Raw genomic sequence first — 26,416 nt, forward strand, 5'->3', positions numbered from 1 at the left:
CATTACAGTATCAAATTTGTGGAATTTCTGAAATTATCGTACGTGTGTAATTCAGATAAAATGAACGTACTACGCACAAAAAACCGTGCGTACGCCACTCTTCCAGATGTGCCAATTATAAATCACAAATGAACGTGAATTTGTGGGCCTACACAATAACCACACAATTGCTTAATCTAGCCTAACAGTGTGGCGCAGCGGTAAGATAGCCGTTCACAAAAAGGTCACAGAAAGTGCACCTCACATATGCCTACTCCATTAAAAAAAAGCAGCCTGTAACTCACCCATTAGAAGTTCACTCTATAGAGTATACGGGCCTTCTGTTCAGCAGTTCTTCATTGCTCCTGAACTGCAGGCAACTCTGAACAGTCAGGTGGCTGAGCAACTGTTCGCTTGTTTGAGGAAGAACAATTACTTTCTAAACAACATGGGACCATCTGCTCACATCTTCCTGATGCGGAACATCATAGAGCACAGGAACAACCAGCAAAACGACACATTGCTTAAACGCCAGCTGAGAAGGGGTCTTCAGGTTCAAGACCTGAACAGTGTCACCCTGTCAGACTTGGGCCAAGTGCTACTAGGTTAACATCAAACTTTACATCTTCCACATGAACTATAATTTCCTGTACAAAGTCTTTTGACAAATCGCATATTGTTGTTTTCTGTTTTGTCCTTCTTACCTAATCTTAAGGTGCACAAACATTGCCAGACAGCAATGGTGATGTGCCAGCAGAACCAAGCGCAAGAACATCACAGCAAAGTCCTCCGGAAGGTCTACAGCCACCTGAAATTGAAGTGTCACCGCAAAGTGAACCTTGTCTGTTGAATGCAGGCGCTTCAACTCACTGTGGGCAGGACTGTGCAGCACTGACTGTCATTGTTAATATCAGGCCCTGCAGAAGTTCGTGGGGACCTAATGGAGTTCATCCCCTTCAGGAAAAGCTGGTATAAGTTAAAGACTAAACTTTTCTGAACAAGACTTGCCATATTGTCTGTTCATTTTCTCGGGGTTGATTGCTAAATTGAAGCATTTTTACCAGTGCCACTTTGTTGTGTCTTCCTAACAGTTCAACTACGTACTGAATGACAGTGGGCCAGCAAATGAGCTCATTGTTAAAGCTGGTCCAACATGTCTAACTAGGGAGAATTTACTGACCTTGGGGACAAACAGGGAGATGGACTCTGTGGTGGGTAAAATATGTGGTTATGGAAAGACAAGGTGTTATGTAATCCATCATGAATACCTTGTTTTAGTCCTATAAATAATGGTAAGACTTTGTCTACCACACGTACGGTCGGATTTTCTGTGAGATACTTTTTGTCTCTTTGTGGTTTGACACATTATTTTTTACCAGAAAGGTTTAAGAGGAATGTATTGTCTTACAGGTGGGGAATGCTTGTTTGAGGTTGGTTCAGGAGATGGTCCAACTTCATGTATGTCTGCATGCATGTTTTGAATGATAACTTTGCCAGTAGTGTCTACTGTAACAGACACAACAACAGAGCTGTATTTTTCTGTAGGGGAAAGATGTTTTCATCATGGACCTTCACACGCCCCCAACATGGCTCCCACCCATGGATTGTGACCCTCTGTATAGTCTTCCTGTAAGTATGCAGGCATACATGTAGCTTGAATACGGATAGAAATGAAATGATTCACAATAAAAAAAAAAAAAAACATTCTTCTTTAAGGTGGATTACGCGAAGAAGACACTGATATTTCCTCTGTGGACTCGAGGGCATTATCTGCTTTGTGTAAGTGACCGGGCATCCTTAAAAAGTTTGTCAAGCAACAATATTGACTAAAAGGTTGTAAAACCCAGTAGTAAATTTCAGTAACCTTGATGTTAGAGGGGGAAAAAGCTTTAACTTCCATCTTATTGTCAAGACTGTGTTCCCTTAGGTCATGGAGCCACTGAAAAGATGAATCTTGTTCATGGACTCGATGTATGCCAAGAAAGAACAAGGCTTTGGGCACAAGCCTTATCAACACATTTTGAGGTTACAATAGGATGATTTACCATGGCAGTCATGTTCCCCTGACTACCAAAAGCCATATCAAAATACTAGTCAGTGTCTGGGCAGTCACGTTCCCCTGACTTGCCCACATTAAAGTAACTACTCTTGACAATCACGTTCTATTTACTTGTCAGAGCTGCATAAGCGCTGAATTATATTCTATGTATTGTTTCAGAGATTCCTTCTAATACTATTTTGACTCTTAACAGGGCTCTTGCACAGAGGATAGCACCAGGACCTTGGCAGGAACAGACAGGGCTGGACATTGAGGTGATAACAGTTAAGAATTAGTGCATATGTAATTAGGAAACAACATAATTACTAAAATTATTCATTGCGCATGTCCTTCCTTGTAACAGGGCCTCCCACAACAACATTTTGGTGTTGACTGTGGAATTTTCAGTGTGCCACGAAAAAGGAAGCTGGACACTATGGTACTATGATATGGAATTGTGCAGAGATAGTAGCATAAAACTGCTATGACAAACAGTACACATTACACATTTTTTTTTGTTGGTCATTTTAGGATGGTAATGGGCAGATAATAGTTGGTAAGTGTCTTGCCTCAATTCGACAGTTTAAGTAATGTTAACTGCAGCATTCTCAGTTTTTTTACATTTTTTCATTACTGTGATAACAGGGCCACCAGCAGCAACGTCAGCAGCTCCTACAGCCCCAACAGCAGCTCCAACAGTCCAGTGTGACAGCTGTGTCTCCATTGAACAGGTGTTTATTTCTTCACTAACCATACAATCTGGATGACAATAACCCAAACAAAGTTGTTGTCTATTCTATTTTTTTTCATTGTAATTCTAAGTTGTGTCTCAACTCAAGTGTCAATGTGAACTCGCGTCTCTTATGAACAATGTTTGTCTCAATCTTGGAGAGAAGAGTTTCAGTGAATTAGAGGACTTCAATGAAGAATGTGAGGACACAAGTTGTGAGGAAGTAAGGGGTTATATATTGCACATCAAACATTAATCAGGACCCCCACCCACCCGCCACCACACATCCAGTCACTCTCTTAGACACACACATTAGATCTATGATGTTTGAACCACCCAATCTGGATGACAATGACCCTAACAATGTTGTTTTCTATTTAATTTTTAGTCTATGTTGTATTTCAACTAACCTCAAGTATGAATGTGAACTCACTTTGGGACTCTTATGAACAATGTCTGTCTTTGTATTAGAGAGAAGAGCGTTTGCGTGAGATACAGGAGCTCAGCAAAGACTACCAGAACACTAAATGGGTAAGGGATTATATATTACACATTAAACATCAGGTCAATGCAGATCCTTAATTAATGAGACCGCTAAAACACAGAACCCCCCTCCACACACACACAGCACCACCACCACACACACAGGCTCTTGCATAGACACGCATTCGATCTATGATGTTTTAACACTGTTTTATGCATTATCATCTATTGACCTCCCCACATACTGTAGACCTACAGTACACAAGTGTCCATTGCTGCACACAGGAGAGGCATCAAACAAGTGAGAGCATGGTAGGATGGCATGGTAGTGCAATGTCCCTTCCACTAAAAAAATTTAATTGACTGAACTGTCTTTTAATGTTTGTTGCTCAGCTCTTCGAAGAGGCAAAAAAGGCAGCAGACTGGTTGGATGAAAACAGTGGGCTGATAAAAAATAAATATTGGCTGCCACGGGTGTTGGACATGGAGGCGGAAGAGCAGGAGGAGGTGCTGGCCAGACAGTTTGTCCAGATGGACGTTGAAAACATGAATTTGTTCACATTTCAATTTACCACCTTCCAAGATCACGAAACATTTTCTATTCATGTACGGGACGAACTTCACATTCAGGCAATGACATCATTTGTCCAAAGATCGTTTCCAAATGAAAAATAAAAAATTCAAATAGCATTGATTCTGATTCCAGTTCTACTTATCAATTCTGGTTCCTATTGATTCTTCATTTCAATTTCAAAATGTAAACTTTTGTTTTTAGATCTGTTCAAGTGTACTGTATTGCTTGTACTGTATCCTACAAATGTGCCAACTCTCCTTGTACTGACTGTAGTTTGAGAAACAGTCAGTCTCGAAGTGATTGTTGCCAGTTTCTTGCCAACTGTAGCATGGATATTGCCATCAAAAATAAATTCAATCCATGCCGCTCTTCTGTCCTCTTCAGCTGGGACAAGATGAAGTGTTTTGTGCTCTTTTGTACAGCCAACAACAGAGCATTTTGCGTGGTACTTCGATACGGTGTCTTCTAATCTGAACCAGCGCTTCCAAATCGGTAACAAAATGGCTGCTATCCGAGAAGTTACTGCTGTGCCTGGTGGGTGGAACACTGTAAGTATGCTCTGAGGGGGTGGGAATATTCAAATATTTCGGCTTGTGACGTGTGAAGCCTTGGCGATTTTGAACAGCTCACCCAGAGGCTGAAGGCGGGAGCAATTCTGAAACCTGTATCTCACTCAAAACAGCATGGATGGTTTTTCTTCCAAGTTTGTATGAATGTGGAAGCACCAGAAACACAATAACATCCCAAATCCCAGAAAAAGTGATTTTTGCATAATATGGGCACTTTAAGATATTTTAAAAAAATATCACGAAAAAGAACAAAATAATATTACTGAATTGAAGGAAATTGACTCTGGAAAAACAGCTCTATCAAAAGAATAACTTTTACTCTTTTCAGAGATGGACCACATGTTATCTGGCATAGAGTAAAATTCTCCTCAATTTGTTTTCCTCAAATTTCCTGTGTAGCTGATTCACTCATCAGCCACAGGTGTGCCAACAGCAGAGCTCACAGGAGAGCCAGGGAGTGGGTGCAGTGGGCGTGGCGCACGCCCAGCGCAGGGTGACAGATAGCAGGACAGGGGAAACCGGCTCAGGATCTAGAAGAGCCAATTCAGCCTGTGACATCTCTCTCTCTCTCTCTCTCTTTCTCTCTCACGTACACAAACACACGAGTTTTACAAATCACTGTGTGTAATGTTTTGCAAAAAGGGTGAAGCAGACATTGTGTGTAATGCTGTGCAAATCTGTGAAGGTGTTTTGCTCCTTGGAGTAGAATTTTGCAAATTGTGTGGAAGTTTTTCATTTAGTGTGTAAACGATCGTAAAAAAACTGTAAGATAGATTGTGAAGAGGGGAAATCTCTAGCCAGCTAACTTGTGAGCTATGTGAAGTGGCAGCTAGACTAAGCTAGTAATGTTTACCTGATTTTTAAAAGCCAATTTGATTATTTTCAACTTCCCTGGAAGTGCTGTCATTAAAAAGCCATCTGTTTGCCATGTCTCAATTTGTCTTAACCAGGTTAAGGGCTTGTGGGTAACTTTAATTGACATCTCAAGGACAATATAGTAGCCTAATAATACTAAAGTAATAATTGACTGAATTTGTGCCAATTTCCCCTATTTCAAAGAGCAGTATTGGCTACTATGTATACCTGAGCGGTTATTGAACAAACACTCTTTAAAAGAACACAGAAGGTGCCAATATGTCTAAAAGTGCCTTAAAGTCAAGTGAGATTGCATAGGCTACCAGTAGCACTTTTTTTACACATTTTTCCTCCAGCTTTCATTGCCAATCCCAGCCATGTAAGTCCTTATATATCTTTGATGTAGGCAAACTGCTAAGAATTGGGCAGACATTGCACAGTCTCTCCGCCCATCCTGTAAGACCACCAACGGTATAGTTCAGACGCCAGGCGAAGTAGGTGGCGTAGCGCTCTTTATCTGCAGCCAGTGTCTTCATGAAGTGGCCCAGTTCCTCTACTGTGCTGAAGTCATTCACATGGATGAAGGAGTTCTTTGGCAAGACTGCCTCGTATTGTTCCCGTGGCGGGCCTAAAACCACTGGTATGGCACCACCCTTAAAAGCGTTTGACCAAACTTTCTCCGTGATGTAGTCTGTAGCAACGCTGTTCTCAAAGGAGAGGTAGAAATAGTAACGAGATATTGTGGGTAGGACAGTATCAGCAGAGATACGCTTATTTCTTGCTCCTCCATACACATCCACCGGGATGACATTTTTCAGCTTGTTGTACACTTGTGTCCTCAAATGTCTAGCCTGGTAGTTGCTCACGATCCAACAGGCCAGACCAGTTTTGCCCTTTGGTATGAAGTCATCAACAGTTGTGCCAATAGGAGCTTTGCTTGGCACAAGCCACCCATACGGTGCGTAAATGTCTGAGTCCCGGCGATAACACATGGTGTAGTTGAAGTGACCGGCGAGGGGCCTCATATTTCCATTGTGTGGTGGACTCTCCAAGGATAGCCAAACCCATTTCTGGGTTTTTGGCCGAGGCAGATTCAGGGGTAACCTACGCTGTCCATTGACCAACTCACGGTTGTGGAAGACAACCAGGTCTGCTTTGGGGAACCAGGACTGATCGGTCACTAAATGACAGTTGGGAATGCCATATTTATCATTGCAATGATTGCCAGATACACTGCTCGATTCGCCAAAGGGCCAATACCACAGCAGAATGATAGTAGTCTTGATGGGTTTCAGTGTGGTAGAATCTGACCAATTTGTCCAACTGATGACCTTTGCCTCCTGCATCTGGAAGTGAACTGGTATTGGATGGGAAGGTTGTAATGTTGGCCATAGGGAATACTGCCCGACAAGAATAATGGAACCAACAGCAATAATGGCAAGGATCTGCTTGCTCAGATGTTTGGTGCTGTTGGCCTGTTCACATTTATCATGCCTGAAAAGAAAAACAAAAACAGTCAGTTGTGTTAAAGTAAAAGACAGCAACTCGATTCTTACCATGTACAAAACAATATCTGAATGATTATTTTTTAGACAAAAGGAATAATCTATAATGCATAATACTTAAAGCCCCCCTATGCAGTTTTGGCAGTTTCTTTGCTGTTTTCTCGCTTTTTCTCTGCAGAGCTCCCCCAACAGCTTTATAATGTATCATAAATAAATGTTCATTACACACAAGTGTAATTCCAGCGAAAATTGACACAAGGCTGATTTTCTGTATTAAAACACATCAAATAAGCCGTGGAGACAGTAAATTTCGTTGATCAACCACTACAGAGCTTGGCCTGGTATGTTATATCCCCAAATCGCGAACAGTGGAGTAGCTATGGGCAGTAAGCTAAACGCTTCCCAAATAGCATGTTTTTAACCAGTATTATTGTTCAAAACAGCACAAAACCTCGTCAGTAGCTTGCTTAGGGTCTCTACACATAAAGCGAAACACCAACAACCTAGTTAGCGAACGCAGTGTTTATTACAGAAGACTTACCGCAGTCACGCTATCCAGAGAAATTCTTTGGTCAAATCGTTACTAGAGGTGATCAAAGAATTTCTCCGGATAGCGTGACTGTGGTGCTGGTAGGGAGACAGTTGTAAAGTGTTCTTAACAGTCTTCTGTAATAAACTCCGGGTTCGTTAACTAGGTTGTCGGTGCTTCGTTTTATGTGTACAGGCCCTAAGCAAGCTACTGACGAGGTTTGGAGAGTCTTTCTGTCTCTGAGTCTGGTGTTACGGCTCGTGTCCATTATTGCGGCGCGTAGACGCTTGCAGACGCCTAGCCCTCTCTCCCGTCGCCGCTTGTGGGCGTGTATAGGCTAAAGTGTATGGTGTAACGTTTTATTTTTTGTAATTACACAATGCCAGCTAACGTAGGCTACTAAAGTGGAGGTAGCCTACTACTGTTAACATATTTTATTGAAACACTCACAAATATCACTGACATGTTCCTCCAAAGCACATTCTGTCTTGGTTCAAGTCGCCAACAAGGTCTTTTTGATAGGATGCAGTGGCGAACTTGTTCTAAACTTAACTTCTTCGCCACTATGTAGCTTAATATATTTTCATAAAACCTACACGATTATCAGGCGGAACAAATATTTCTGGCAGGCTATTGTTCCGGACCGGAACACTAGAGCAAAGGACAGAACTTGTTTACCGAAGATGTACTTTTCATTGGCTAACCGCCTCACGTTAACATCTCTCATTTGCATAAAGTTCAGCCAAGCCCAACTTCTTGACGTGCCGCCTCTGTTCGAATGGCCGCGCCGCCTTCCCAAGGTGCATTGCGGAAGCGTAAACCACGCCTTTCTGCTCTCCATAGGAAATCAATGGGCTATGTGCGGCACGGTGGGCTTTGCCGCGATAATGGCCAGAGCCGTTACACGGCAACTGCCTCCCATGTTAACTGGCTGCGTTGATGACGTTTCATGATTGATGACGAGTCTTTCACAGATGTGGCCGCTTGCAGATTTGTCACTTTCTGATATAAACTAGAGATGAACACAAATATGCATGACGTGTTTAAAAGTCAAAATTGTATGCAGTACTACATGCACTGGACCATGAATATGCCACCCAAAAAAACCCCACCTAATAGCATAAATTAACTCTACGTGGGTATCGAACCACGAATAAATTAAACTGTTTGCTTGATAATCAGACGTCTACCTGCTTGCGCCACGAACCAGCTGATGGCACTTACATAAATTGACTTGAGTTGTATACGATTAAAAGAAGTCAGCTAATGTTATTATCATTGTAACAAGTTAACATAGCTGTTGATGTTATCTGGCTACCATGTTATCATGCTACCGTTGCCCAAGCCATTTAAAGTAGCCTATCATGGTTAAGTTTTACAAACGTTTCACGGTTAGGTTGTGGCCGCCCCTACCTGAAGTGTCTGTAGAGGCACATGAATGTCAGCAAATAAATATGTGTTGCCTAATTGTGTATCCTTTTGTCCACGCCACCCAAAATCAGTAGTAATATATGTTCTTACCTTAACTTTCACGAGTTGAGTCATACCTCTCCCGCGTTGGTATGTGCATTCAAACGCTAGGGCGCGCGGTGCGAATGTGTTAGCATGTTGCTATGCTAGCAGGCTCTGCCGTAGCTAACATGCCGTAGCTGTATCGCTGTGTGGGGCGGAAGCTGCACTGAATACAACAGGAAAGCCCTGCAGCGCATAGTGAACACAGCTGGAAGGATTATTGGTGCTTCTCTCCCCTCCCTGAAGGACATTTACACCACCCACCTCACCCGCAAGGCGACCAAAATTGTGAGTGATGCAAGTCACCCCGCTCACAATCTGTTTGATCTACTGCCCTCTGGGAAGAGGTACAGAAGCCTGCACTCCCGCACTACCAGACTCACCAACAGCTTCATACACCAAGCTGTAAGGATGCTGAACTCTCTCCCTCCTCCACCCTCAGCTACATAACATCCTGGACATTGGACCCAAAATGGCCGCCTGCACTACTCCACTTGCACACTTGCACACTTGTACACTTTACAACTTGGTGTTGTTGTCCTGAAAACACAACACTTCTGCTGCTCTTACATAACTTGCACCACTATGCCACTTTCTTTCTTACTTAGGTCAAACAGAACTACCCAAGCCTTTTATTGGCCTGACTTTGCACTAGTATTTTATTGACTGTCTATGCACAATTTCAACCAAATTTTGCTGCTCTTATTTTTTCATTATTATATGTGCCCTCTAATTTACTTATTTACTTACTTTTTTGTTTACTTGAATGTTATGTTTGTCTGTGGACCTAAATTGGTAAAATATGTCTAGTCTTCACCGTGGGATAGTGAGAAACGTAATTTCGATCTCTTTGTATGTCTGGAACATGTGAAGAAATTGACAATAAAGCTGACTTTGACTTTGACCTTGACCATAGAGGGAGTAAGATGGCATTAATCAAACACATCCACGTTTTCCCTACTTAAATACAGTTGCACAAGTAGTTGATAAAAATGTGTAAGGTCACACAACATGAAACGTGACTATTTTCCAAGCGAATAAACAGGAGAACTACAATGTGTGGCGCAATAGCACTTGGAGTACTTCGATCTAGGTAGTAATATTAATTAACACCTAATTGTAGATCCTATCCACCACAGAGTTTAGAATCCATGCTTGATCGACCCCAGCCTCCCCCTCCCCTCTGAGCGAGAGAGAGGCACACACACTGGAGATGCGCTGATGGGCTATTATTTCAACCATAACTGCATAGCGAAACTTATCATCCATCAGCACCAGTTTTTCAAGTTTTTTGACCAATTTTCAAAACCGCACCCGCCCGCCATCCGCTGGTTGTTTTAATGTATATGGGTGATGCGGCGCTGCTTACGTGAGGCTAGAAAGCTCTTGCCTGTTCTTTCTAGAAAGACTGATCCAATGCAGCAAATATATTAAAAGGCTGAAGTCCTACATTGGCATGTTGTAGCCTATCCCCAGAATATCAGCAGCAAACTCAGTCTCTGTCTCGCAAAACAGTCTCCAAATAAAACGCACATCGGCCTGTTGCCTATTCTGTGTGCCAATATATCGTCCAAAATGCTTGATTGCATTGTATTCTCCACATTTTTAGCTAAATTTTCATGTACCAGCATTTTTGTTCCGTGAATCTTTTGTAAATTGCTTTACAATAGCGTCGGGCCCTTGTCAGCAGCCTTCGGCTTGCCTCTTGCCACTATTCACTCCTTCGTCTTCCGATGTCATTTCTGAGTCATCTACAAGATGTTTACACACACACACGCATTCACCTCCGTAAATAGAACCAACTTGACGTTGACTTCAACCTGTGCTTTATCCTAGATGAGACTGCCTGGGTTATTTTATATATATTCAATATTATATATCAAACACATAGTAATTGTAGCCTTCAGGGAATAGGCATTTAAAAGAGAGACAGAGAGTGATATGACTTGTATGACTTCTACAAGCTTAATAACATCCACAGCAGAAAAAAGAAGGTAAGAAAAAAAGTCGGAAAACTTAGAAGGCAAGCAAGCAAGTTTGTAACCTGGCAATAGCCAGATGAATTTCGCTCCGCCTAGCTCCACTCATCCATCTGGAACCGATCCATTGAAGTGTCGCTTCAGAAGGCTGGGCCTAATCAAAAAATGCTTGCATATGATTGAATAAGCCACTTGTCCGTCATCTATTGACGTGCTACTTCAACCACTCACATCGAAGCCAACCCGTGACGCTAATAACAGACTCACAGTCGCTTCTACGCTATGTCACATCTATGAAACTCCCGCCCTGCGTCCTGATTGGCTAAACCATAAAGTTGGTTGGAGAAATCACTCTCAATGGAAGAGGTCCCAGATGGATGTGAGTGAAGCTAGGCGGAGCTAAGCGGAACGACATTCATCTGGCTAGGGTCAGGTTAGCAAGTTTGGAGGTTGTTACTAAAAATGTGAACATGCACGTTGCACTGTTGTGCGGTGGACTTTCGGAATGAATGGAGTCGGCGCTTCTTTAATATCGAGGCGCCATAGTTTGTCCGATCGGCCAGCTGGTATAAAATTAATTGCGCTGTCTGTCTGAAAAAGACACGTTCTCTTCCCATGCAGTCAAAATGAATGGGAGTCTTCAGAACAGGCTTGTCATAGTGTCACCCTGACATGCCAGTGCGTAAAGTAAAATGTGAATGACTCGTTATTTTATCAAGGATTTCTTTCTTTTTGCAAAAAATAAAGTACAATAGGCATTAATTAGTAGGCCAGCAGCATGTTGAAATTATGTGCCAAATTGCGTTTTTTAGAAAATTGTAAAAGGACGTGACCGAAGCTGCAAGCCTGGCAATAGGCCTATAGGTGCGACGGTAATTGTAAAGCAATTTACAAAAGATTCACTGAACAAAAATGCTGATGTGGTACATTAAGATTTAGCTAAAAATTGGAGAATGCAATGCACTCAAGCATTTTGGACGACGTGGAGAGACAAGCCGGCAGCAGATTAAATGCTCGAGAGAGAAAAAGATGCTGTTTTTAAAAGGACGTGCAGACCGAAGCTGCAGCAAGCAGGTGATATTTAGACATTTATTTCACAAAATCCAAGACTAAGAACAGACAGACTGTGTAACTGGACACATTGAGGCCAAAAATATTGAGAATTCTGCAGGGAATGTTGAAGACGAAGGAGTGAATAGTGGCAAGAGGCAAGCCGAAGGCTGCTGACAAGGGCCCGACGCTATTGTAAAGCAATTTACAAAAGATTCACGGAACAAAAATGCTGATGTGGTACATGAAAATGTATCTAAAAATGTGGAGAATGCAATGCAATCAAGTATTTTGGACGATATATTGGCACACAGAATAGGCAACAGGCTGATGTGCGTTTTATTTGGAGACTGTTTTGCGAGACAGAGACTGAGTTTGCTGCTGATATTCTGGGGATAGGCTACAACATAGCAAATGTAGGACTTTAGCCTTTTAATATATTTGCTGCATTGGATCAGTCTTTCTAGAAAGAACAGGCAAGAGCTTTCTAGCCTCACGTCAGCAGCGCCGCATCACCCATATACATTAAAACAACCAGCGGATGGCGGGCGGGTGCGGTTTTGAAAATTGGTCAAAAAACTTTGCTGATGGATGATAAGTTTCGCTATGCAGTTATGGTTGAAATAATAGCCCATCAGCGCATCTCTAGTGTGTGTGCCTCTCTCTCGCTCAGAGGGGAGGGGGAGGCTGAGGGGTCGATCAAGCATGGATTCTAAACTCTGTGGTGGATAGGATCTACAATTAGGTGTTAATTAATATTACTACCTAGTACTCCCAAGTGCTATTGCGCCACACATTGTAGTTCTCCTGTTTATTCGCTTGGAAAATTGTCACGTTTTATGTTGTGTGACCTTACACATTTTTATCAACTACTTGTGCAACTGTATTTAAGTAGGGAAAACGTGGATGTGTTTGATTAATGGCATCTTACTCCCTCTACGGCTACGGCAGAGCCCGCTAGCATAGCAACATGCTAAGACATTCGCGCCGCGCGCCAGAGCGTTTGAGTGCACATACCGACGCGGGAGAGGTATGACTCAACTCGTGAAAGTTAAGGTAAGAACATATATTACTACTGATTTTGGGTGGCGTGTTCCTTTAAGAATTCAATTCATGAAACACAGGCATTGAAACGCACACTGCAATGGGCAGGAGAAGTCTACGTGTCCATATTTTACACAAACTTTGCGCACAGGGAGAATCAAAACTCTTAGGCTTATAGGCTATTGACGTTAATTTTGCTGACATGGGTAAACATGGGTTTGATGTTTTTTTTATATTTTATTTCTCAAATTGGTGTTTCTCCTGTGGCACAACAGGTTAATGCGTGCAGATTGCTTTTTCACGCAGTCGACATGAGTTCAATCCTCCATCACAGTTTTTTTTTTATTATTATTTATTTATTTATTTTTAGACCAGCAACGCTTCCTCAATTTAGGCTACAGTTAGACTAGGTGGCCACAGAGAGCCTGAGCAGCAGTCAGTGAAATGTTTGAAAACTTAACCATGATACTTTGAAGACCTACTGGCTTGGGCAACTGTTGTAGCAAGACAACACCGTAGGTAGCCATGATCAGCCTTGTTAACTTGCTACAATCATATATCAGCTGACTTCTTCTAATTGTATAGCCTAAGTCAAGTAAATTTCACTATGACTTATCAGCTGGTTTGTGGCGCAAGTACATACAGTAGATGAATGGTTATCATGTAAGAAGTTTCATGTAGGAAGCAGGTTCCATATCCACGTGGAGTTATTACAGTTTTTTCTGAATGCTTAAATACAACCGTGATTCTTATAGCGCAATTTCTAAAACTATTAATACTTATAGCAAAACCACTCACTGAGTTCGCAAAACTAAAAGCACAAACACTGCTTTGCACTCAGTTTGCAATTTTATAACACACACTTTGCACAACTGTAGGCACAATTCACTACACAGAACTCTTTGCGGAACAGTAAACACAACTCATGCTTTACACTCAATTTCCAAATGATCAACACACTCCTAGCAAATCTATACACATGTATGGCTATTATTTTCACTATTTTGCCAACTCTCTGGCACACTTTCTCATATGAAAACTGTTTTAGATAATTATTTCACTTTGCAATCAGCCTAAGCACTATAAATATGCCACAGGTAATGTACAATGGGTACAATGGAGGGAGCAGGAAGAGTGAGAAGAGTAAGAATTAGATGAGGCCAAAGAATAGGACGTGGAGATGAAGAAGTAGGAGGAAGAAGAGGAGGAAGAGGACGCAAAGGTGAAGAAGTGAGAGGATAACAAGGACAAGGAGGTGAAGTTAGAGGAAGAGGACAAGGAGGAGCAAGAGAAGGATGAGGAGGGGGAAGAGGAAGGGTAAGAAGAGAAAAAAATAGCCCTTTTACAGGCAAAAAAAATCAGTCTACATGTGGGGATATTGTCATGCCAGGCCTGGATACGGCATTGGAATGACTGAACTAGGTAGATTAGGTTTAATATAGTTGGAATGACTGAACAGTTAAATAGGTGGATAGTTTAAATGGTTAAATTATTTCAAAGTCAAAGTCAAAGTCAAAGTCAGCTTTATTGTCAATTTCTTCACATGTTCCAGACATACAAAGAGATCGAAATTACGTTTCTCACTATCCCACGGTGAAGACAAGACATATTTTACCAATTTAAGTCCACAGACAAACATAACATTCAAGTAAACAAAAAAGTAAGTAAATAAGAGGGCACATATAATAATGAAAAAAAATAAGAGCAGCAAAATTTGGTTGAAATTGTGCATAGACAGTCAATAAAATACTAGTGCAAAGTCAGGCCAATAAAAGGCTTGTGTAGTTCTGTTTGACCTAAGTAAGAAAGAAAGTGACATAGTGGTGCAAGTTATGTAAGAGCAGCAGATGTGTTGTGTTTTCAGGACAACAACAAGTTGTAAAGTGTACAAGTGTGCAAGTGTGCAAGTGGAGTAGTGCACGCGGCCATTGTGGGTCCAATGTCCAGGATGTTATGTAGCTGAGGGTGGAGGGGGGAGAGGAGGGAGAGAGTTCAGCATCCTTACAGCTTGGTGTATGAAGCTGTTGGTGAGTCTGGTAGTGCGGGAGCGCAGGCTTCTGTACCTCTTCCCAGAGGGCAGTAGATCGAACAGATTGTGAGCGGGGTGACTTGCATCACTCACAATTTTGGTCGCCTTGCGGGTGAGGTGGGTGGTGTAAATGTCCTTCAGGGAGGGGAGTGAAGCACCAATAATCCTTCCAGCTGTGTTCACTATGCGCTGCAGGGCTTTCCTGTTGTATTCAGTGCAGCTTCCGCCCCACACAGCGATACAGCTGGAGAGGATGCTCTCAATGGTGCCTCGGTAGAATGTGGTCATGATGGCTGGTGGAGCACTTGCTCGCCTGAGTTTCCGCAGGAAGTACAGGCGGCGCTGAGCTCTCTTCGCCAGTGATGCAGTGTTGGTGGTCCAGGAGAGGTCTTCGCTGATGTGCACCCCCAGGAATTTGGTGCTGCTCGCTCTCTCCACCACAGCACCGTCGATGGTCAGTGGCAGGTGTTGGGTGTGACCTCTCCGGAAGTCAACAACAATCTCTTTGGTCTTGCTGACGTTCAGCAGGAGGTTGTTGTCCCTGCACCACGTGGTCAGATGGTCGACCTCCAACCTGTATTGGGTCTCGTCGCCCTTGGTGATGAGACCCACCAGAGTTGTGTCGTCAGCAAATTTCACTATGTGATTGTTGCTGTAGGTTGCAGTGCAGTCATGCGTCAGCAGGGTGAAGAGCAGCGGACTGAGCACGCAGCCTTGGGGGGCCCCTGTGCTCAGTGTGATGCTGCTTGAGGTATTGTTGCCAACACGTACTACTTGAGGCCTCTGACAGAGGAAGTCCAGTAGCCAGTTGCAGAGGTAGGTGCTGAGTCCCAGTTTGTCAAGTTTGCTGATGAGTTGTTGTGGTATTATGGTGTTGAATGCAGAGCTGAAGTCTATAAACAGCAATCTCACATATGAGTCTCTTTTTTCCAGGTGGGTGAGGGCTGGGTGGAGGGCAGAGCAGATTGCATCCTCTGTAGACCGCTTGGCTCGGTATGCAAACTGGAAGGGGTCCAGGGTGGGGGGGAGAATGGATTTGATATGTGACATGACAAGCCGCTCAAAGCACTTCATGATGATGGGTGTCAGTGCCACAGGGCGGTAGTCATTGAAGCAGGATGGAGCAGTTTTCTTCGGCACAGGTATGATGGTGGCAGCTTTGAAACATGATGGGACGATGGCTTGCTTCAGGGAAGTGTTAAAGATGTCTGTGAAGACATCCTTAAGCTCCCCTGCGCAGTCCTTCAGCGCACGACCTGGAATGTTGTCTGGACCTGTTGCCTTACGGGTGTTGATAGCAGCAAGTGTCCTCTTCACGCTGTCGGCAGAGAGGCACAGGGGCTGCTCATGTAGAGGGGGATGGGTCTTCTGTGGGCAGGTGCTGTTTTGTGCTTCAAAGCGAGCAAAGAAGCAGTTCAGGTTGTTGAGCAGAGGGATGTTGCTCTCACAGCTCTGTGGCGCGGGCTTGTAGTCCGTGAGGGCCTGAATGCCCTGCCATAGGCTTTGTGCGTTCCTGCTGTCTTTGAAGTGGGTGGTTATCTTGTGAGTGTATTCCTTTTTTGCTTCCTTGATGCCACGGGACAGGTTGGCTCTCGCTGTTCTCATGCCAGCTTCATCCCCAGCTCTGTAGGCTTTGTCTCTGGCCCTCAGCAGCCTGAGGACATCCCCTGTCAGCCATGGCTTCCAGTTAGCCCGAGTGATGATGTCTTTTGTGTGGGTCACATCATCAATGCACTTGGTGATGTAAGAGGTTACAGTGTCTGTATACTCCTCTATGTCTGTCCGGTTGTTGTAAGTGGCTGCCTGCTTAAACATTTCCCAGTCTGTTGTGTCAAAGCAGTCTTGAAGAGCATCGGAGGCTCCCTCAGGCCACACTTTTACCTGCTTACGAACCGGTTTGTTTGCTTTTACCCTTTGTCTGTATGCGGGCATTAGCATAACAGTTATATGGTCTGAAAGTCCAATGTGGGGGAGGGGGGTAGCTTTGTATGCTCCTTTGTGTGTAGTGTAGACCAGGTCCAGGATGTTATCTCCCCTTGTTGGAAAATCAACATGCTGGTGTAGCTTTGGAAGTACAGTTTTAAGATCAGCATGGTTAAAATCTCCAGTGAAGATGGTGAAACCGTCTGGGTGTGCCGTCTGTTGTTCACTGACAGCCTGGTACAGTGAGGTATTTGTGAGGTAGATGATGTTTAATATAGTTGGAATGACTGAACTAGGTAGATGAGGTTTAATATAGTTGGAATGACTGAACAGTTAAATAGGTGGATAGTTTAAAAGGTTAAATTATTTGCTAGGCAGATGAGGTTTAATATAGTTGGATTGACTGAACTAGGTAGCCTAGATGAGGTTTAATATAGTTGGAATGACTGGGCAGTTAAATAGGTGGATAGTTTAAATGGTTAAATTATTTGCTAGGTAGATGAGGTTTAATATAGTTGGAATGACTGAACTAGGTAGATGAGGTTTAATATAGTTGGAATGACTGAACGGTTAAATAGGTGGATAGTGTAAAAGGTTAAATGAAATGTGTCTTATATCCTTGTAGAATGGAGAAACACAGAGAGAGTTGGTCTAGTTCAGTAGAAAGCAGTTGATACAGGTGCAATCAGTTGAACTGATTCTTTGATGGGGCCTAGATGAGCAGCTGGAAGATGATACAGGTGCAAATCAAGTTAATTAGTCCATTGTGATGTCATCAGCCCATGTTAAGTCTATGGGGAAATTTTGATTAGTTTTTAATTAATAGTTTAATAAGTATAAAAGTTACAAAGATGAAAAATGCATAGCACCCATGTCCTAAGTAAGACCTACGTAACATAGTTTGAATGAAGTTTCTACGTTAAACGGTTGAAGCTGCATTAAGTGCGTTAGAAGAAGAAGAAGAACTAGAAAAGCATTTCCTGAAGGAAATACAGTGCATGAAAATGCAAAAATATGATGTAAAATATCATACTGAGTAAAAACAAACTATATTGGTTGCTAGGTAGATGAGGTTTAATATAGTTGGAATGACTGAACAGTTAAATAAGTGGATAGTTTAAATGGTTAAATTATTTAGGTAGATAGTTGACGATAACTGACACTTGGAATGGCTCTAATGTTTGCTAGCAGTTATGCTAACTATGTTATCAAAGATAATAATGTTAACCAAGTTACTTAACTTAGTTAACTTAGCTAATGTTTTCATTTTTAGTAGTTATGCTAACTAGCACTATGTTAACCATGTGACTTAGCTAACCTAGCTAATAATTTTTAGTAGGTATGTTAACTATGCTAACTAGCATGCTAACATGTTAAGTACACTTACCATGTGACTTAGCTAACCTAGCTAATCATTTTTAAAAGTTATACTAACTATGTTAACTATCATGCTAACTATGCTAACTATGCTAACCATGTTACTCAGCTAACTTAGCTAATCATTTTTAGTAGTTATGCTAACTATGTTAATTAGCATGCTAGCATGCTAACTATGCTAACCATGTTACTTAGCTAACTTAGCTAATCATTTTTAGTAGTTTTGTTAAAAATGCTAACAATGTTAGCAATGCTAACATGCTAACTATGCTAACCATGCTAACTAGCTACAGTGGGTAGGAGTCATAGTTGATGATAAGTAACAGTTACAATGGCTGAACAGTTAAAAGGTTCAGTAGTTTAAAGGGTTAAATTGTTTAACAGTGAAATATTATAGTGAGGACTTTTATTTTGAAACAGTTTTTGGCAGAGGAAGCAGTTGAACAGGATGTGTAGTCTTAATAGGGCCAGTTTGTATGCTTAAAGCCTGAGACTGGCAGTTGATCCAGGTGGCCCGAACACCTGCCATAGGATTCTAATTGCTTAACGGCCGTATTTTGATGCCATAATCATAATGTTAAGTCAATGGGGAAATTTTGATTAGTTTTTAATTAATAGTTTAAAAAGTATAAAAGTTACAAAGCTGAAAAATACATAGCACCCATGTCCTAAGTAAGACCTACGTAACATAGTTTGAATGAAGTTTCTACGTTAAACGGTTGAAGCTGCATTAAATGCGTTAGCGGAAGAATAAGAATAAGAAGCCTAGGAAGAACAGTACAGTGCATTTTCATGCACTGTAATAAGCATAAGAAGCTGCATTAAATGCGTTAGCGGAAGAATAAGAATAAGAACTAGAAAACGCAATTCCAGGGAATTACCAGTGCATGAAAATGCAAAACATATGGTGTGAAATATTTTTGTTAAAACAGATGATGTGCTAATTGGCAACCAACATGATGAGGTTTAATATAGTTCAAATGACTGAACTAGGTAGATGAGGTTTAATATAGTTGGAATGAGTGAACTAGGTAGATGAGGTTTAATATAGTTGGAATGACTGAACAGTTAAATAGGTGGATAGTTTGTATAGTTAAATGATTTGCTTGGTAGATAAGGTTTAATATAGTTGGAATGATTGAACGGTTAAATAGGTGGATAATTTAAATAGTTAAATTATTTAGGTAGATAATTGACGATAACTAACAGTTGGAATGGCCCTAATGTTTGCTAGCAGTTATGCTACTATGTTATCAAAGATAATAATGTTAACCAAGTTTTTTTGTTAAAAATGCTAATTAACATGCTAACTATGTTAGCATGCTAACTATGTTAACCATGTTACTTAGCTAACCTAGCTAATCATTTTTAGCAGTTATGCTAACTATGTTAACTAACATGCTAGCATGCTAACTATGCTAACCATGTGACTTAGCTAATAATTTTTAGCAGTTTTGCTAACTATGCTAACTAGCATGTTAACTATGCTAACCATGTTACTTAGCTAACTTAGCTAATCATTTTTAGCAGTTTTGCAAAAAATGCTAACTAGCATGCTAACATGTGTAGTTTAAAGGGTTAAATTGTTTAACAGTGAAATATTGTAGTGAGGACTTTTATTTTGAAACAGTTTTTGGCAGAGGAAGCAGTTGAACAGGATGTGTAGTCTTAATAGGGCCAGTTTGTATGCTTAAAGCCTGAGACTGGGAGTTGATCCAGGTGGCCCGAACACCTGCCATAGGATTCTAATTGCTTAACGGCCGTATTGTGATGTCATAATCATAATGTTAAGTCAATGGGACATTTTGATTAGTTTTTAATTAATAGTTTAAAAAGTATAAAAGTTACAAAGCTGAAAAATACATAGCACCCATGTCCTAAGTAAGACCTACGTAACATAGTTTGAATGAAGTTTCTACGTTAAACGGTTGAAGCTGCATTAAGTACGTTAGAAGAAGAATAAGAACTAGAAAAGCATTTCCTGAAGGAAATACAGTGCATGAAAATGCAAAAAATATGATGTCAAATATCATACAGAGTAAAAACAAACTATATTGGTTGCTAGGTAGATGAGGTTTAATATAGTTGGAATGACTGAACAGTTAAATAGGTGGATAGTTATATAGGTAAATGATTTACTTGGTAGATAAGGTTTAATATAGTTGGAATGATTGAACGGTTAAATAAGTGGATACTTTAAATGGTTAAATTATTTAGGTAGATAGTTGACGATAACTGAAACTTGGAATGTCTCTAATGTTTGCTAGCAGATATGCTACCTATGTTAACAAAGATAATAATGTTAACCATGTTACTATGCTAACTAGCATGCTAACAATGTTAAAATGCTAACTAGCATGCTAACAATGTTAAAATGTTAACTATGCTAACTAGCATGCTAACTATGCTAACCATGTTACTTAGCTGACTTAGCTAATCATTTTAAGCAGTTTTGCAAAAAATGCTAACTAGCATGCTAACATGCTAACTATGCTAACCATTTGACTTAGCTAACTTAGCTAATCATTTTTAGTAGTTTTGTTAAAAATGCTAACTAGCATGCTAACATGCTAGCCATGCTACTTAGCTAACTAGCTACACTAGGTAGGAGTCATAGTTGATGACAAGTAACAGTTACAATGGCTGAACAGTTAAAAAGTTCAGTAGTTTAAAGGGTTAAATTGTTTAACAGTAAAATATTATAGTGAGGACCAGTGGCGTCGTTAGACCTGGGCATTCGGGGCTATAGCCCCGGATCCTCTGGGGATAGCCCCGGATCTATGGGCCGTCAACAACAACAAAAACTCTAATCGTGAATGAAATAAATAGCCCCGTAGAAGAGACTTTTGTGTTTTGTGTCCATTAACAGCAGCGCAAGACAATCTGACGTGATCTGGGCAGGTTTAGAATCATTTGTTGCAAAATGTTGCAATTTCAATTCTCCTCTACGCTATTACGCATTGCTGTTTCGTGCTTCTACTAACTAGCCTTAGCGAAATACGTGTATAAGGAAAAATGGATATTAGAAGTTTATTTAGAGAAAAAAAAGGGCAGAGCAGGGACAAGAAGTGGAAACTCTTCAGTGTGTCATCATCTCCCGCAACCCAGGAGGACATTTCGATCAGCTCAGTTGCAATATATCGTGATTTACTATTGAATCACATGCGCAGTAAATAAACCTGACCTCGTTTGAGGGGGCTTCCAAGCAATGCATGTTGGGCTTGATTTTGACAGAATGGAACTTTTTCTTTGGGCAAAAGTTCGTGATATACAACCCAAATGCATTGCTTTCAAGGCACCCATAGCCCATTAATTGAAGGGGATGACGTCCGAAATGTTTATCCCGAGACGAACGCTCACACCTGTCAAGTGCACGACAGAGGTGCATGACGATGTTTATTCTACAGGCTATTTTAATGTGATATTTGGGGTGTTGTATGTGGTGCACTTTGGCAGAAGAGACGTTCTCCTCAGGGGCGCCTGCAGGAATTAATGCTATGGTACGCACACCCACCCACCCGCAAAAAAAAAAATTCACTCGTGAACAATATTTGTCCGTTTTAGGTCCGTGCATTGGTCAGTCAGCAAAAAAGTAGCCTACATAGCATAACAACATCCACATGCAATAATACAACGACAACGTCTACAATGACCTATTCATTTGGACAACTTGATACAGCCCTATACAGGCTAAAGTTACCTTTAGTTTTGTTCTAGCGTAACGTGACGTCTGGCTTTAGTGCAGTCTAACGTTCTGACAAGCACACCAATTGCCTACCTTGTTCTTGTCCATCTGGAATAACTCCTAGCGTTGCTGCCTCCATCCTTTCTGTTTTCGTTGTTTAAAACTTGTGATATCCATGATGAGTATTGAGTTCGTGAATTAGCTCAACATTGTGTGCTGATAACCATATAGATAGCCGAGTAAAATAAAACAACAAGTAGCCTATTGCGTGGCTGCATGCGTATTCTCTCTCCTGCTCAAACATAATGTTTACACTAACTTTACGTAATAGAAAATGGTAAATAGCCTGATGGCATGCAGCTAATGGGATACTGTACATAGTTGGGAAGGTATGGTAGGCCAATTTGGTGTGAATACACACACACAAGGGAAATTTTCTCTCGCTGTTGAGTAGCCTGATGGTACGCACAGTGTGTACGGACTTACACCTGCAGGCGCGCCTGGTTCTCCTTACACGGTCTTTAAACATCTAAATATTCAGAATGCCTTGACGTGAGTCATTACGATTGGCCTTCCTTTTCATTCTCAAAGTAGGTTAAAATTGCATGTTCATCAGCACGATTTCCAAATCTCTCGGGGGAGAAACCCCCGAACCCCCGGACAAAAAAGAACTAACTTCTGGGCTCTAGCCCCGAATGTTTTAAATAGCTAGCGACGCCCCTGGTGAGGACTTTTATTTTGAAACAGTTTTTGGCAGAGGAAGCAGTTGAACAGGATGTGTAGTCTTAATAGGGCCAGTTTGTATGCTTAAAGCCTGAGACTGGCAGTTGGTCCAGGTGGCCTGAACACCTGCCATAGGATTCTAATTGCTTAACGGCTCTATTGTGATGTCATCAGCCCATGTTAAGTCTATGGGGAAATTTTGACTAGTTTTTAATTAATAGTTTAAAAAGTATAAAAGTTACAAAGCTGAAAAATACATAGCACCCATGTCCCAAGTAAGACCTACGTAACATAGTTTGAATGAAGTTTCTACGTTAAACGGTTGAAGCTGCATTAAATGCGTTAGCGGAAGAATAAGAATAAGAAGCCTAGGAAGAACAGTGCAGTGCATTTTCATGCACTGTAATAAGCATAAGAATAAGAAGCCTAGGAAGAACAGTACAGTGCATTTTCATGCACTATAATAAGAATAAGAAGCCTAGGAAGAACAGTACAGTGCATTTTCATGCACTCTAATAATAATAAAATGCCTTGGAATAACAGTACAGTGCATTTTTATGCACTGTAATAAGAAGAATTCGGATAACAGTAGAGTGCATTTTCATGCACTCTAATAATAATAATAAAATGCCTTGGAATAACAGTACAGTGCATTTTCATGCACTGTAATAAAATGCCTTGGAAGAACAGTACAGTGCATTTTCATGCACTGTAATAAAATGCCTAGGAAGAACAGTACAGTGCATTTTCATGCACTGTAATAATATTAAGAATAATTCGGATAACAGTAGAGTGCATTTTCATGCACTCTAAAAACAGATAAGAAGAACAGTGATAATAGTCCATTGCATTTACATGCAATACAATAAAAAAAAGTTGGAATAACAGTACAGTGCATTTTCATGCACTGTAATAATAATAAAATGCCTAGGAAGAACAGTACAGTGCATTTTCATGCACTGTAATAAGAAGCCTAGGAAGAACAATACAGTGCCTTTGCATTTTCATGCACTATAATAAGAATAAGAAGACTTGGAAGAACAATGTAGTGCATTTTCATGCACTATAATAAGAAGAAGCCTTGGAAGAACAGTACAGTGCATTTTCATGCACTGTAATAAGGACCTAGGTAATTTTACCGTTAGTGTTGGTTGAGTGATGGAGGCCAATTTGATTGATTTGCATTTGTAGAAAACTATAAATGCGGTTATACCAAGCAAATTGATAGCAGCACTGTAATTGTATCTTTCGACTGTCATTTGTTGCATGTGCTACAAAAATCATTCTGTGCAATGGAAGATTTACCAACATTACACCGGTCTGGTACAGTTTTGCCTATACATGCGTGAGACTGAGACGCCTGTTTATTTGTTTTAAGTGCATGCAGGGTGTGAGAGGGGAATCGATGTCATTTGATTCCAGCTTGGTAGTTGTAGTCTGTGAAATTAAAAAGCACGTGTGTGTGAAGTATCCAAACAATGACACCTTCATTTCATTATGGCTGCTTTAGCAACAACACCTTAAGCTACTGTGTAGTGGGTCCCATTTAGAAGTGGCTACTTCATTCGCGCTTTCCTTGACTCTTACAACTTTTCGCCACGATATGGCAGTTTAAGTCCGCTTGATACTGTAAGGCGTAAGCCATTGGTTTCCAAAGGAGATTTTATTTGTGTCGCCAGCATAGCCTATTGACAATTTATGTTGTAAATAGGCCTACCTTATAAGCCTACCTGTAGCTTAGGCTTTCTAGTTTGTTAGTTACAGTTTTGTCATAACTCCCTGATGCATTTTTGCATTTAGAATAGCCAGAGTGTGGATATCTCAATCGGAAAATTAAACAATATCGGGTGCCTATGGACTAGGCTGGGTGAACCCAGCCTGATCTGCCCGCTATTAATTTTTTGATTTCTTAAAAGATTGAGCTTGGTCTGGTGAAAGCCAGACTAGCCATGGACCTCAGTTACACAATGCAAGGGAACATGAATCAGCCTATATTTGCACGAGCAATAACGGACAACAGCTCTTCAACTTTGGCCCGTTAAAATGTGTATGAACAGTCTAGCGACGCATTTCATCAAGGCCCATTTGGACATGTCAGTTCTTTGCACCACTGGTTAGATGTAAAACAGCATTTCGTTTCAGACTACTGTTACTTAATTTGTGCATTAACAATAACATTTCAGACTACTGTTACTTAATTTGTGCATTGACAAAGTATCACATGAACTAAAGATGACTAAAATCTTATGTAGAAGAAGAAACATTCACAAAAAATCCATCCATCCAAAAATGACCTTTGTTTTTGATAGCTGTTGAAAACGGCATGGAACTGACAGATATGTTTTTGTTTATAAATAAATAAATAAATAACATTATGCTGATACCTTTTGCTTTTCCCAAATACAATGTAGCCTACAGGTGTAAGTGACCTTTCATCAATCCAGTTGCAATGGATGAACTGTGATGAACTGCCCTACTTGTGATTGTTTAGAGATTTTAAAGGTTTTATAACAATGCTACATCTTCTTTGGCTATTCTACAATCTATTCACCTTTTCAGCACCAGTAGGCTACTTTCTGTGCAGCCGCACACACACACTCAGGCATGCCAAACAAGCATACACAAAAGTTTCAAGAGTGGGGGATGGAGTAAAAGATGGAGACAAATTGAAGTGTGATTTATTTTCGCGGAACGGATGTACAGGACTGAGCGGCAGTCATATTTTGTACCGCTATGCGGTACATTTAGTTAGGTATGTATTTTTTGGTGGCATATTCATGGTCCAGTGCATGTAGCGTACTACAGACAATTTTGACATTGAAATATATGTCATGCATATTTGTATTTGTTCGTCTCCAGTTTCCATCAGAAAGTGAAAAAATCTGCAAGCGGCCACATCTGTCAAAGAAACATCATCACTCGTGAAACGTCACCATCGCAGCCAGTTAACATGGGTGCCAGTTGCCATGTAACACCGGCAAGTTGCAAAGCTGGTTTTTCCACTCACAGATGCTGGAGGGAAGCGAGACAGCCACCATTCACCCCAGAAAACATAGTCATATATGGTCATATAACCATTCCAATGACTCTGAAGTTGTTAAGTTAAGGTGAATTAAGCTAAAGACATATCTTGGCCTACATAGCTCCACCTACACCAGCAAACAGACATATATGACAAAGCTAATCAGTCAACATGAATACGACCACACCTATTCAAATCATGCACATCCAGGAAACAATAGTGGTGTCCTCAACGGCGATAGAAAAGCTTCCTTCTTGTAATTTCATTCCATTACCTTAAAACTTTGCATATTTTCACATGTGATAGCATATTAAGAAGACAATAAGCGTAAATGCATTGTTTTAGTATAGTAGCCTATATAAATAGTATTTCAACCAATGCAATTTCTTGAAGCTTAGTGGAAAAAGAGCTTTGATAACTTAGATAACTCTTCACAACTGTGATGGAACTCTGATCCTTCGTATGAAACGTCTGTGTAACCCTCGCAACATTAGAGCCAGCTTTGCATGATGTCATCCGTTTGATTATGACACAGAGCACATAACCAGCAAGGTCATGTTAAAGTTGTTGGGAGGAAATAGTAATAACATGCTGAGTATCATTAGACTAGGAAGAGAGTGCGAAGGGACAGCAGTATTGGATAAGCTCTTTACCTCAGAGAAGGGTCCATCTCAGGCACTGCTGCTAATCCTGTCCGCTGTCCGTCCACTCTGTCTTTCTCAGGTCTGTGTAAGGTTCTGGCCAAAGTCGATATTGTAAACTAAACAGGCACTAGTGGTTATCACCTGCACTGGTTGTCAGACCAGTAAG

The 26,416-nt window shown here is 41.0% G+C and overlaps 1 protein-coding gene and 2 long non-coding RNA genes across 3 annotated transcripts; 2 read left to right on the forward strand and 1 right to left on the reverse strand.

The window, feature by feature from the left end:
• Positions 1-1,930: 1,930 nt before the first annotated feature.
• On the forward strand, positions 1,931-2,423 carry LOC121712910. Its single transcript, XR_006032692.1, has 3 exons — positions 1,931-2,004; positions 2,232-2,292; positions 2,382-2,423. It is a non-coding gene; the product is annotated as an uncharacterized LOC121712910 (long non-coding RNA).
• Positions 2,424-2,690: 267 nt separating this feature from the next.
• Positions 2,691-3,745, forward strand: LOC121712901. Its single transcript, XR_006032678.1, has 3 exons — positions 2,691-2,970; positions 3,219-3,278; positions 3,624-3,745. It is a non-coding gene; the product is annotated as an uncharacterized LOC121712901 (long non-coding RNA).
• On the reverse strand, positions 3,596-26,416 carry LOC121712883 (alpha-(1,3)-fucosyltransferase 7-like). The gene is made up of 2 exons (XM_042096966.1): positions 26,260-26,416; positions 3,596-6,722 (listed from the first exon to the last, which is right to left on the reverse strand). The coding sequence occupies exons 1-2, from the start codon at positions 26,274-26,276 to the stop codon at positions 5,588-5,590; spliced, it is 1,152 nt and encodes a 383-aa protein (XP_041952900.1). The 5' UTR covers positions 26,277-26,416; the 3' UTR covers positions 3,596-5,587.

This window comes from Alosa sapidissima, chromosome 7 (assembly GCF_018492685.1).
Source record: "Alosa sapidissima isolate fAloSap1 chromosome 7, fAloSap1.pri, whole genome shotgun sequence".
NCBI lineage: Eukaryota > Metazoa > Chordata > Actinopteri > Clupeiformes > Clupeidae > Alosa > Alosa sapidissima.